Consider the following 13,906-nt stretch of genomic DNA (forward strand, 5'->3'; position numbering starts at 1 on the left):
TTCTAGCACTGGATAGATAATCCTTTAGTACTTAGTTTACTACACTAAAACAGGCCACTCACCAGAGATCATGTTTTAGCAATGCTTAGCAACATTCATCAACATATTGCCCAACATGCCCCTCGGTGGGTGGTCTACTTTAATTTTATAAGAAGCAATCACCCCTTATTTTTTTCGAACTTATTTAAAAAAGTTTTTTAAAGTTATATGTATATTTATTCACCTGAAATAAAAAAGGTTAATTTACATAGATAAAAAAATGTTTCACAACATTACACTCAGAAAGAATATCAACAAGGACATGTCAAAAATATAAACAATGACTGAAAATATTGGATTAAAATAAATAATTATCTTTTGCTATTTGCGGAATGTTGCACAATACTTATTAAACTCAATTTTATCTCGATGCAAAGTCATTGACTACAGGAAAATATATATGTGTATACGCAAAGGGGATCATAAGAAGCAAGATAGGGTTGAGAGTTGAGAGTAATGTGATTCATAGAAATACAATTGTAGTAAAATTTAAAGAGTAAGTCATATAATTGGAGACCAATATCTATAATTTGAAGTACCTATGAATAATAATATGAAATTCCTAAAATTCATTTTATAATAAATAAAAAAAAACAACATATTGATTTAAATTTAAAAAGAATATCGTTAAATTTACTTAACGTGTGATAATGTGATACAGTTAATAATAATTATTATTAAGACTTTAAAAACAATTTTTCTTAGAGTTGGCTCACCTCTATAACTTTTTTATTTGTTGTGGTTAAAAAACGAGATTTGGTATGGTAGTATATGACATAAATTAGGTTTGATTGTCTTATCCAATTATTTTTGATCACTTCCTGTTTCACCGGAAATGACTACAACTTTTGGTTTACTGAAAATAATAATCTGTGATTGTATTGTTACCAGAATATTTTGTTGAAGGGACTTTACCATATACATTATAATGCCCTGTAATATGGATGATAATGCACAAGGGCGTTCTTATTTATGTGTTTGGTACTCTATAAATAATGTTGAAATAATAAAAAAATTAAATGTATTAATTATTAAAATGTTAATAAATAAATAGAACTCCAGAGTTTACAGTAAATGCTTCTGAGATGTAGACAGTTGTAGTTATGTAAATATTTTTGACAGGTTATTGTGCCATTGTGTATAGGTAGACAAAGATAAACTTATATTTAAGTAACACAGGTAAAGGTTGCATAACAAAAAATAAAATAAAGTAAGTACAATATTTACTTAATGTAACTAAAGCGAATGAGACTAGAAAAGGAAAACATTATTTTACCAAAGTTTACAGAACTTATTTTTAATTCTCTAAACGTTTATTATACTTATGTTCTTTAAGAAATATTTATTTTTTTATTAAATAACTTGATACTATATATAAATTATTAATTTATTATAATTATCAATTAATTCTTGTTTATTTTTTCGTAAGTCTGAAATCTTAAGCTGTTATTACATCACGTTCTGGTTTTAATTAACTAATCCAACGAGTTTTCGACGCAAAAATAATTTATAATAGATGCACAATGTCAAATGTCAACAAATTTGCATAATTATTGTTATTATTTTATCCCGACAAAAAGAAAGAACCTTTCTTAGAGCGACATTCTTAAGTATTTTCAACATAACATTTTGTAAAATAAATACCTATAAACCTAAGATCGCTAACAAAATCAAATGAAGAGCAAATAGCAATGTATAGAATGTTGAGTCATCGTTTAACGTTACGTCATATATTGTCGAACTCTCTCTGTCACTTGCCAACCAGATGAAAGAGATTGGTGACGTCTGTACGGCATTTCGTAAATTACTGCGCATTCTTTTTAGTAATTGTCATTTTCATTTGATTTTGGGTTATCATTTTATTGACGGACATCGATCAATGTCAAAATTAAAATTTGATTCTTGCTGTAAAACAAAATTCAAATTTTTTTGTTGCAAAAATGCCTCAAAGGTTTAACCAAAACGAACGCTCGAGCTCATTGCTAAGCTTATAAATTATTTTTCTCGGGAAAGAGACGCTGGTAGAACACTCTTGTCCGTGAACGCCTTAGGGCTGGCAACGGTTAGTCTTGGGTCGAGATTTCCGTATGTAAGAAGAGTACAATGCGTTTATAATGTACTGAACAAAGAGAGGACAGTAATCACGTTGCCAAACGTATGAACTGAATCGAGAAACTGTGCACATTGCGTGGAAAGGGATATAGCAGATTTGTCGCAGTTAACCGGTCGACCCAATGAGTACCTCTGTCAGTACTTAAAGTTCTAGGGAAAGGTGTACGTCATGCGTTCAGCTTCACGATTTAATTACGTCTCGTGATACTTTATTTGTTTATCTATTAACGAGTCGTTGTAATTTTCCCTATAACTGGAAAATTTTTAAGTGCAAGCTAGAAACACTTGCATTTTTGGTAAAAATAAGTGGAATTGAGTTGGTTTTCGTCAGTGGTCGGGCTATTAGAACTCTGAATTCAAAAATCGATATCTCGAAATCTATTAGAAATAATTGATTGTAATTTTTTCAAAAACTTTCTTAATATTTCTGCTGTATTTTCTTCGTCGACAGTAAGTGAAAATCTTTATCAATAAAAAAAGTACACGACTGCTGAAAATTGCTATGCTCTAAAAGTAAATAGATGGGTTGTTTACAATTTTCAATAGAAAAAACAACCTTATCGAATTTTTCTTATGTAGACATATTGTAAAAGATCCTATCTTCAAAATAAAAAAAGTTTCATTTAAAGTATTTCTTGAGTTATGGCGTGTTATGTGTTAAAAAGTTGAGTTTTTAAATTATCGCGATTACTGACGTTTTCTCGTTATAAAAAAATGACACCTTAAAGATATCCTTATAATTCCATTTCAGATGCTCAGAAACATTTCTAATGATTTTATCTAGTTATCCTTTCGAAAAAAAGTCTTTTAAAAATCAGCCTTTGCGTTTGCGTTCGTGATTTTACTTTACTTGATAGGGAAAGGCGTACCGGCAACGCCGCAACAGCACTCCGTCGCATTTCTCTCACTCCGACTTAATAAGATCCCTATGCGATTTACTTCCACACATGTAAATACCGACCCAAAAGTAACAGTTGCCAGCACGGTATGAAGTACCTAAGTACAATGCAAAGGTGTAATATTCGTATGTAAAATACAAATTGATAGCGTTTTTAAAAAATATAGCGAGTTACTGATGCTTGAGAAATCGAAATTTCAACAGTCCCAAGGTTTGGAACTAAAGGGATAGTAATTGATGAAGAGTTCAAGAAAATATTAAAAAATGCCGAAAAAAAAACGCTCAATCAATAATATAGGAACGTACTTAAAATTTTCTAAACAATATGAACTGATCTCAGACACACCCTAAGACTCTAAGAAGAAGAGTTTTTTTTTCTCAGGTAAGATTTCGACAGACGATGACAGAAGAAAAGCAGATGACGTCCCATACCAATCTATTTATTTTATTAAAAAAAGTTTCTAATAATTTTTAAGTTATCTATGGATGGGTTTAAATATAAATCCGTCATGCGTCGTGTCTTGTTGTTTTTAACCAGTTTTATTGGTTTATTTAAAAATAACAGATCGTATTCATTTTTATTGGTTTGACGGAACGATGAACGACAAACGAACACCGATGCGTATGAACTCGCCTTTAGATTTTTGTCATTTTTGATGATTGTCAAAGTCTTGCCAAATTATAGGTTATAATTTTCTGTCAACTTTTGTTAAATACCCTGCGTTTTGGAAGATTATGCATTTTGATTCGTATTATTACGTGTGTTTTGTGTCTTTTGAAGTCAAGTGGAGGAAAAATCGAGTGAAAATTAACTGTAGACCCAGAGCACAGTTTATGGTTAATACTCGCTGTCCAGGCAGAAAGTCTTATACACCAATGAAGTTGCCATCGATAAATTTTGTATACCATTTCGTCGTAGATAAGTGCATCTCGTATATGGTAGAAGGATCAAACTAAACATATACTAAAAACTGGAGTAGCTGTAAAATATCGACATCACACGAGAGGTAAATAATGGATTTTAGTAATGTAGAAAAATAATGTCAAAAGGTCCTGGTTTAAAAAAAATTAAGATTAAAGTTAATTAATCAACCTTTAAGGTATAAAATTTGGTAGGTGTTATTATTATTAAAATAGTTTGTTTTATTTACCTATGTTGTTTTATTTATTCCTGTGGAATATTACAAATTTGTATTTGTACATAAGTTATATTGATAAATATAATCATAAATGCGGGTAGTTTCATAAAGCTTGAAAGTAAATAATAGTTCTTTTTATATTTTTTGGTATGTAGTGTCTTGTTCTTGTTTGTTTTGTATTAACACATACCGTTTTATTAAATAAAATAACTCGATTACATTTTTCAGTTTTATACAGTTTTTTTCACAATATTTTGAAGTAATCACTTGTCAGTCAAATTTTAAATATATCCTGCTATGCGTTCCAGTTGTACCAACTTATTTCTTTGTAAAATAAAATAAACTACTTTGAAATTAAAATGACAGACACATCTATCACTGTCAAGGATCTTCTCGTTGGACAGACTATATCTGACATATAATGATGACGTAACGTTGAACGATGGCTGAACAGTCTTTACCTCAATACACCCTTGGTGCATAAATTACAAAAAAAAATGGTCAAGTGCGAGTCGGACTCGCGCACGACGGGTTCCGTACCATTCATTATCTATACAACATTAGACACTATATTATTATAAACTTTTTTCCGATTTAGCTGAAATTTTGAATGGGCGTATAAGTAATTAAAAAAAAATAAAAAAACACAGTACTAAAAATTGTATTAATCAAAAATAAATACGTAAAAAGTAAAAATAAATATGTAAAAATTAAAAAAAAACGATTAAAAAAAGTCGCCTTGACTAGGATTCGAACCTGCTTTACTACGGCCAAATAGCAGCGTAAAGTCCTAACGCTTTAACCACGCGGCCACCGAGAACTTGAAAGTTTCTATGTAAAATTCTTACTTAAAAGATAATGTTTAGTGAAAGTCCTTTTTTATTTATAAACATTTATTTAATTCTGTTTTTAGTATTTGTTGTTATAGCGGCATCATAGATACATTATCTGTGAAAATTTCAACTGTCTAGCTATAACGGTTCATAAGATAGACCTTTGTGACGGACGGACGGACGGACGGACAGCGATGTCTTAGTAATAGGGTTCCCGTTTTTACCCTTTGGGTACGGAACCCTAAATAAAGGTGATTTGCGTCATTTATAACAAATTCCTTTAGTTGTTATCGGTTTTTAGAATCAAAATATTCTTACGTCATTTTTACAATAGTTTACGCAATATTAAAGCTGGGATGCACTATTACAATAAAACAATTACTTCAAAGAAAAATACATAATAACTTAATAAGTTCTGTACAATAAACCGATGATATTTTCTTAAGTTTAGAGTGTAAACATTTTTTTATTATTAAAACGTGCTTTACAAGGATTCTCAACAAAAGAAAAAAAATGGACGGAAATCATCTTTTCTCAAGGTTTACAGCAACCATAAACCATTGTAAAGAAAAGATGAAAAAATAGGAAGGCATTTTCTAAAATAAATATAAAACGATTAAATAACTGAATAAAGTAACATATTTTTTTCTGAAATTTTGTCACACAAAATTCACACAACAGATCTATAAGGTCGCGGTGATTAACTTCACAATCAATCACAGTCAATCAAAAATAAAGTTTTAGTGACAAAAATTCCAGAAAAATACTAAAAAAAATATTACACCGTAAATAACTAAAAACAGACAGAACTCACCAAAAACGGCGCACAAGACCAGATAAAGGAAGTCCCAGCGTTCAAATATGCCGCCTGCTTTAACACGTGAATCTCCTTATCCCTGATCTTCAACACCTGGTTCTCGAAACTGGGTTCCCAAGCGTACAGCTTCAACACCTTGATCCCGCTCAACACCTCGTTCATCAGCTTCACTCTCTCGTCTTTGTTCTTCATCTGCTTGATCTGGAGAATCTTTGACTTGTTGGCAATGAAGCCGTTGACTGGGATGAGGATGATCATGACAGCTAGACCTGCCAGGACTGAAGGGCCCAGTTCTTTCCAGAGAAAATACATGGAGAGGCAGATCTGGAGAGGTGCTGACCAGATCATGTTAAGGTAGGCAGTGAGGTCCATGAATTTTTGAGCATCTACGGCCATCAGGTTTACGATTTCACCTATAGTTTAAATTTAGAAAAGAACAATTATGAAAAAAATAAAATGTGCTTTAAAAAATCAATTTTATTAGCGTAAAGCTTCATCCGGAACCATAGTGGAATAACTAACCTGCTGTTCTTTCTTTTCTAGCTTTATTCGAGATTTTCAGAGATTTCCTGTAGATAGTCGAGACTAAAGCGGTTCTAATGCGCATGCCCACCACGAACATCCGGTTGAAGTACTGCGCCAAAAAGACAGTTTGAATCGTAGCTGTCACGAAAAGAAGTATGGCGTACAAAGGACCGTGCCAAAAATAATCTGGAGCCTTCACAAATTTAATAATTAACCTACAAAAAGAAAGGTTTTTAATGGTCATCTTAGGTAAAAATGAAAACAGAAAAGAAAATTACTTACCCTAATATTTGTGGACTGACAAAGGTAAGCAAGTCCTGAACAAGTTTTAGAACAGCTCCGAACAGAAACATAGGGCCAAAGGATTTAAGTAATGCCGGTAAAATAGATGCCTCTTTCCTTTTGGCCGGGACGAATTCTATGTGACCTGAGTCGCCTTTGAACTGTGCTCTGGCATGTGTGGTTCCCCTATGACATAAATATACTATTTTATATACAGGGTGGTCTGAATTGTAATCGATTTTTAATTATATTCGATTTTGAAGCCAGTATGACTCCTATTGTAGGGGATGCCAGCTACATATTTTTAAGTGTTTTGAAGGTTAATAATGTTTCGTCCGTAATTGTATCACGCTACTAAGACCCAAAACGTTGGAAAAATGAGCTCCAGAACATCGGTTTATTCTATAATCCAAAATTTTGGATGAACCCCACGTTGGGCACCAAAATTACGGCGCCTTTAAATTTAAAATTCCATAAAATATACATATTTCGCCATTTTTTACCTAAACTTTATTTTACTTTTTCAGTGGAAAACAAATAAAAATAAAATTTCGACACCCTGTATCACCGAAGCGAAGGATTTTAGGACGTGAATTTATACGAACTTTTTACATAATTTTATCTGCAGAATATGTTGTTAAAGTTTCAAGATATATTCATATTTTAAAAAAAACGGAATTTTAAGTTAGTAATATTCTCTGATTTCGTTGATCTACAACTGTCTTATTAATCTTGTTCAATAGTTTTAATAAACACCCTTTGAAAACACTAAATTTATCTACTTGACTTACCCTTCGCTTTTTAAGACAGTGTGTTTCCAGTGTTTTTCGAAAACTGGCACTATTTCCGCTGCTGAATCTTCTGGTTTCATGTCCCACAAGTCCTTGGCTTCCAGAGGTTTTCTGAAACCTCGCCACGTCATGCGATCGAACCAGGCGAAGACCATCCTGGATAAGAAACTGGCACCTTCTTCTGGACATGGGTTCTGGAAAGAAAAAAGCCTTGAAATATCCTGATTTCACACCAAGCACCAATAAGTAATCTTGTGTTTTTTTCCAATGTCAATATAATAGTCTAAGTTAAAAGAAAATGCATTTTCTACAAAAACTAGAAGAGATAGGTAAAAAAATGGTATAATACAATTTGATAGACAATTAAATTGTGAATCTGATTCTCGTAAAATATACAGGGTGTTCCATTTAAACTAAACAAGTTATTGCCGTTTAAAGCTAGTAATTATTTAAAATAAATTTGTAGACGCTCTGTATAAGGTAGTATTATTTTTATTATCGCAACACAAAATTTAGTAAATAGGAAAACTTCAGTACAATATTTGGTTTTAAAAACTTAAATACGCCTAAAAAATGAAGCATTAAAATTGTTAACTGCATTTTCACAAGATCGTAAATATTTTAAAAACGGTAAGGTTAAAGTGCGGTAAACCATCAACCAATCACCAATCAAATTGGCCTTTATTTTAAACGTAAAAACTAAAAATGTAATAATATACAAGGTGTTCCATTTAAAAAAAAACACAACTTTGATATTTTTTAATTATTTGGGACCCTCTGTACCTTATGAAAATAATTTTAAATTGTAATTTTAGTAGTTTTAGTTTCCTCCAACGATATTTCGTGTCGAATGAGGTGAACACCCTGTATAATTCTTTATTAATTTGATTTATTTATACAGGACATTATTTTTTTTATTTGACTCTTGCTGTACTATCTTGAGTTTCTTAAAAGTGTTGGTACAGTATGTGAATTATACAAGGAATAGCAATAAATGCAGCCATAAGTTTTAAAAAATGTTAAAAATTTTATTTTAAACTCAAAAATCATCTCTATCAAGCTTAAATAAATAAATAGATACTTCAAAAACAGTCGATGAACACCGAAAAACCAGATTCTCCAAACAAGATTTTTAAATTCTGATCTACACAGTTGATTATGTCCTTGACTTTTCCCCACATTCACGAAGAAAAGAAAGAACAACAACGGAAAGGAAGACGAGATATATAATTGTTATGTAACATTCTCTTTCTGGCGCGAATCAAGCCATTGGCGTAGGTAGCCGAAGAAAAATAAATAAGAAATTCGCAATTATTATAAATGTAAACTCATAACTACCCTCATACGTTACTACCCCTTCGTATGCCTACCCTCACCCTACAAACCCTCAGATTGATATACCTCCGTTATCAGAAACACGTAGAGCGCATGACTTTTTTTACTTTGTCTACAGATAAGTGATATTGTTGTCTATATATTATTTGTTAATAAATAAAATTTTCTTGCCTTTAGCTGTGTATTTTTTTTTAATTTCGAAAAATTGAAAGTAGAGAAAAAAATAATAAAAAGTAAAAAGAAAATTGTTTTTTTTACCCCCCCCCCCCTTTACAACAAGCAAAACAATTTTCTTTTTACTTTTTATTATTAAACGGTTTTATTTAGCTCGATCCGTACGGTATTTATTTATTTGTTTGTTTATTTGGGTCAAAATTAAAAATTGAAATTTAAGTACCTTCCTGTTGTCAGATTGATCTGAAATTTGGTACACACCTTTAGTTCCGATGACAATACAATATAGTAATATCAATAACATTGTAAATCTAAGATGGCCGCCGGTACAAAATGGCGGATTTCATATTTTTCCACAACCCCTCAATATGGGTATCAAATGAAAGGGCTACACTAGTAGAATACTGTGATTATGACAAAATTTAAAATCCAAGATGGACGTCGTTACAAAATGGCGTATTAGGTGAGGGCATGAGTAGTCGTGTCCAGAACAGTTGTGTCCAAGATTGTGTGACGTTAGAAGGACAGATAAAAAAAAAAAATAGGTGATGAATTTGTGAAAATGTTGCGGTCCAACATTGACGTTACAAAAGGATTGGTAAATGGTGCTATAGGCCACATTACAGAAATTGTTTGGCCTCTGTTCCGTCGAACCCAAATGTACGAAACAGATGTACCATCAGTTTGGATTGACTTTGGCAGAGACGGCATACACGTTATACACCGGAAAGCCATACAGTTTCCAGCAAAATTCAATTATGGTACGGCTGAAAGAAGGATGTTACCCTTAATTTTGTCATGGGCATCCACCGTCCATAAAATGCAGGGCAGCACAGTCGACCATGCAGTAGTGTATTTGGGCTCAAAATTGTTTGAGGAAGGGCAAGCATACGTGGCTCTAAGTCGAGTCAAGTCTCTGGAAGGGCTATGTGTTGAGGAATTAGATTGTAATAAATTATCAGGTAAAAAACCATGTAACAATGATGCACTAAATGAATTAAATAGAATGAGGAATATTCGGTAGGCATTTCCGTTAAATACTAAAAACTAGAAAATAAAAAATCGGTAAAAAACTTTTAAGTTAAACGGTTTTATCTTATGTGCACTGAAAACTAGAAAATAATAATAACAATTAGTTGTTTTGAACTTCTAGTTCAGAAAATATTTTAGTACTAGGCAGAATACTTTTAGGCATATTAGACTAAAATAAAAACGTGGGGCCCCTCTGAAATCCTACCTATGGCAAAGCATATCTTTATACTTTGGTATATGAGCTCGGCGTTCGCTGATGAAGCCGCCACGGCTGGTTATTGATTGTCAAAATCTCCAGTTACGATTATAGTAAGTCGATGCAATCCAACTTAGTATAGAAGAAAGTATTACAGCAATAGTTAATGGGCCCCACGTTTTTATTTTAGTCTAATATGCCTAAAAGCTATTCTGCCTAGTACTAAAATATTTCTGAACTAGAAGTTCAAAATACCTAATTGTTATTATCATTTTCTAGTTTTCAGTGCACATAAGATAAAACCGTTTAACTTAAAAGTTTTTTTACCGATTTTTTTTCTCCACTTTCGATTTTTCGAAATTACAAAGTTAAAGGCAAGAAAATATTATTTATTACACTAAAACTGTAAGAATTTTGTTCATTTCATATATGTATTATGTATATTATTTGTATGTGCTTTTCGTATAATCTTTCATTACACAAAATTAAACTACGCTACTGATTTACAGAATGAATCATAAATAATTTGAGTAAGATAATGATTTGGTGAACAAATCGCAGATTATGTTTATATCGTTAGTTGTCAGTTTTTTTATCAGCTAAAAAAATAACACAAATAATCCTTGGGTTACAAATAATGGGTCTTCCTCTGGCCTTGAGTTGACTATGCAAATATCGGAAAAAATACCTATCAATAAACCGATAAACATGAATCAAATGGATTCAACGACACTCTGAAAAAGTATTTGTTTAACCACACGCGTACCGTTGATAAATATCTCGATTGCTATTCAAAAAACATCTGCTTTGGTTGAGGACATGAAAGCAAAAAAAACGTTTGCAAATTATTGTACGTGTTTTCTTCTTATTGGTTCAGAACTTCCTTTTACCTATCTATCTTAATGACAAAAATATACCTACATTTTTAGCCGACAATACCAACAGGTATGGTTTGGTTTTTTTTAATTTCATTCAAAATGAGTTATTTGGGTCATAAATAACCTAAATACAAAATATTTTCATGGTGGTCTGTCTGTAACACGATAACTCAAAAACCGCTAAACCGATTTTAAGCAAATTTGGCACAAAAATACTGTGACACCCGAGAATCTGGCCATTAGTTTTTGGTGGGGGTGGGGGGTTGGCAAGGGGGTATGGGAGGGGGTTAAAAATTTTAAACAATGGTAACTCCAAAAGTAGGTAGCGAAACGCGGTTTTCAATTTAAGATTAGGAATAATATTTGCAACAACATTTGTAATGACACCAAAATCATTCAAAGTCGCAGTTTTTGAGATATTCCGTGTTTCCGTAGTCCGTTTTTGAGAAAATCCGTGTGGAGAACTCCAAACTGCCATCGGACGCGACCCCAGGTGGCGGATAGGGGAAATAACCGCGGACCAAAATTGGAAAAATTCCTTTACTTTGAAACTAAAAGAACTGCCCACCAACTTTTTATTAACATATTTTAGTATGGGCGGCTTACGTGCCTCCCGGCGCCAATTTTTTTATAAACGGTATCACATATCGTGTGATGCATGGGAAACGGGACATAGGAAATCCCATGTAAATTTTAAAACGAAATTTTTGCTGGTATTTTAATTCTATACATAAAAATCGTATTCCTTTTTTATAAGGCATAAAAAACTATTTTAATACAATATAATCATTAACCTGCATTGATTTCAATTAAGTTTATAAATAATGTGGCATAGGTCACAGATTAATTATTTAAATTGTCGTTTATTATCCAATGCATCAGGCAGACTATCATATAAAAGAAATGAAATATATCCATGTTTTCTTAATAAAAAGAACACTATAAAAACATAAATACTGGTAAAAAAAATATTGATTAGTTGAAAATGGACAAAATCTGCTCAGTCATCAATAAAAAAAGATATTTATTAATTATATATTGAATTTAGTTAGGCAGACTTAAAAATATACATGTACTGATTTCTTTTGAAAATCGACAACTATGAAACTATGAACCCTTCCCGGACACAAACGGTACATTGTGAGACAGGAAACTGTAGAGAGAAACAAGCCCTATAACATAGGATACAACATTTTAATGAACAGTGCTTTCCATTAAATCAATAAAATGAAAAATATACGAAATAATATACATGTACTGATTTCTTTCGAAAATCGACAACTATGAAACTATGAACCCTTCCCGGACACAAACGGTACATTGTGAGACAGGAAATTGTAGAGAGAAACAAGTGCTATAACATAGGATACAACATTTTAATGAACAGTTCTATCCATAAAATCAATAAAATGAAAAATATACGAAATAATATACATGTACTGATTTCTTTCGAAAATCGACAACTATGAAACTATGAACCCTTCCCGGACACAAACGGTACATTGTGAGACAGGAAATTGTAGAGAGAAACAAGTGCTATAACATAGGATACAACATTTTAATGAAAAAGTTCTATCCATAAAATCAATAAAATAAGTAAAATATACGAAATAATATACATGTACTAAACAAACTTTCGAAAATCGACAACTATGAAACTAGACCCTTCCCGGACACAAAAAACATTGTGAGACAGGAAACCAGAGAGAAACAATGCTATAACATAGGATACAACATTTTAATGAACAGTTCTATCCATAAAATCAATAAAATGAAAAATATACGAAATAATATACATGTACTGATTTCTTTCGAAAATCGACAACTATGAAACTATGAACCCTTCCCGGACACAAACGGTACATTGTGAGACAGGAAATTGTAGAGAGAAACAAGTGCTATAACATAGGATACAACATTTTAATGAACAGTTCTATCCATAAAATCAATAAAATGAAAAATATACGAAATAATATACATGTACTGATTTCTTTCGAAAATCGACAACTATGAAACTATGAACCCTTCCCGGACACAAACGGTACATTGTGAGACAGGAAATTGTAGAGAGAAACAAGTGCTATAACATAGGATACAACATTTTAATGAACAGTGCTTTCCATAAAATCAATAAAATGAAAAATATACGAAATAATATACATGTACTGGTTTCTACAGGGAAAGAAATAAAAAAAAATATTGACTCAATTGAGACAAAAACAATTCAGTGTCATTTTCTATAGAATAAAGTAAAAAAAAATACCGACATTAGCCAACACCCTGTATATAAACAGACCTAAGAGCGCTTTCACACACGCCGGCAAAATCGGTGCCGGTACCGGTCCTGAAATCGATTGCAATATAAATAAATTAGCTCCTTCACATATACTCCGATCCGGTAAAATAGTCGTGGACCGGCAAATTCAACAGAATTAAATGCAACTATCGGAACGTGTGCAAAGCCGGCGCCGGATCCGGCACCGACTTTGCCGGTGCGTGTGCAAGCGCTCTAACAAACTCACTCAACTGGTTTTAACGGTAAAATTATTTTTGTCACGCCAACTACGCATCAGTGAGTAACTAATGTTCTAGAGGTCCTTCTTTTTAACCATCTAAGCTAATTAAAAAAATTACTTAAAACTACCACAAAAACCATAAACAGTAAAAACATATTAATTGTTTTATTTCACCTGTTATTTTTTTGGGACACCTACTTCTACAGTATGTCCCCGCATTGTCTCTACCAGAGGAAAAACTTTTTTGAGAAAAATGCATTTTTCATAAAAAAAAATCTTGTTCTATAATGGTTAATCCCGTTTATACTTTTCTAAATTTCCATACCATTTTAGTAAAAA

General features: G+C 32.0%; 1 protein-coding gene across 4 annotated transcripts in view; it reads right to left on the minus strand.

Moving 5' to 3' along the window:
- The window catches only part of LOC115886683 (multidrug resistance-associated protein 1), a 51,045-nt gene that overhangs the window by 33,673 nt on the left and 3,466 nt on the right, over positions 1-13,906 (minus strand). For all 4 annotated transcript variants that reach the window (XM_030905944.1, XM_030905942.1, XM_030905943.1 and 1 more), the window contains exons 4-7: positions 7,437-7,630; positions 6,646-6,831; positions 6,361-6,578; positions 5,836-6,251 (exon numbers count right to left, since the gene is read on the minus strand). In XM_030905944.1, the coding sequence (XP_030761804.1) occupies positions 5,836-6,251; positions 6,361-6,578; positions 6,646-6,831; positions 7,437-7,630 (1,014 nt within the window). The remainder of the gene's footprint in view (positions 1-5,835; positions 6,252-6,360; positions 6,579-6,645; positions 6,832-7,436; positions 7,631-13,906) is intronic.

Source organism: Sitophilus oryzae, unplaced genomic scaffold, assembly GCF_002938485.1.
Source record: "Sitophilus oryzae breed Bouriz unplaced genomic scaffold, Soryzae_2.0 scaffold_494_pilon_pilon, whole genome shotgun sequence".
Taxonomy (NCBI): domain Eukaryota; kingdom Metazoa; phylum Arthropoda; class Insecta; order Coleoptera; family Curculionidae; genus Sitophilus; species Sitophilus oryzae.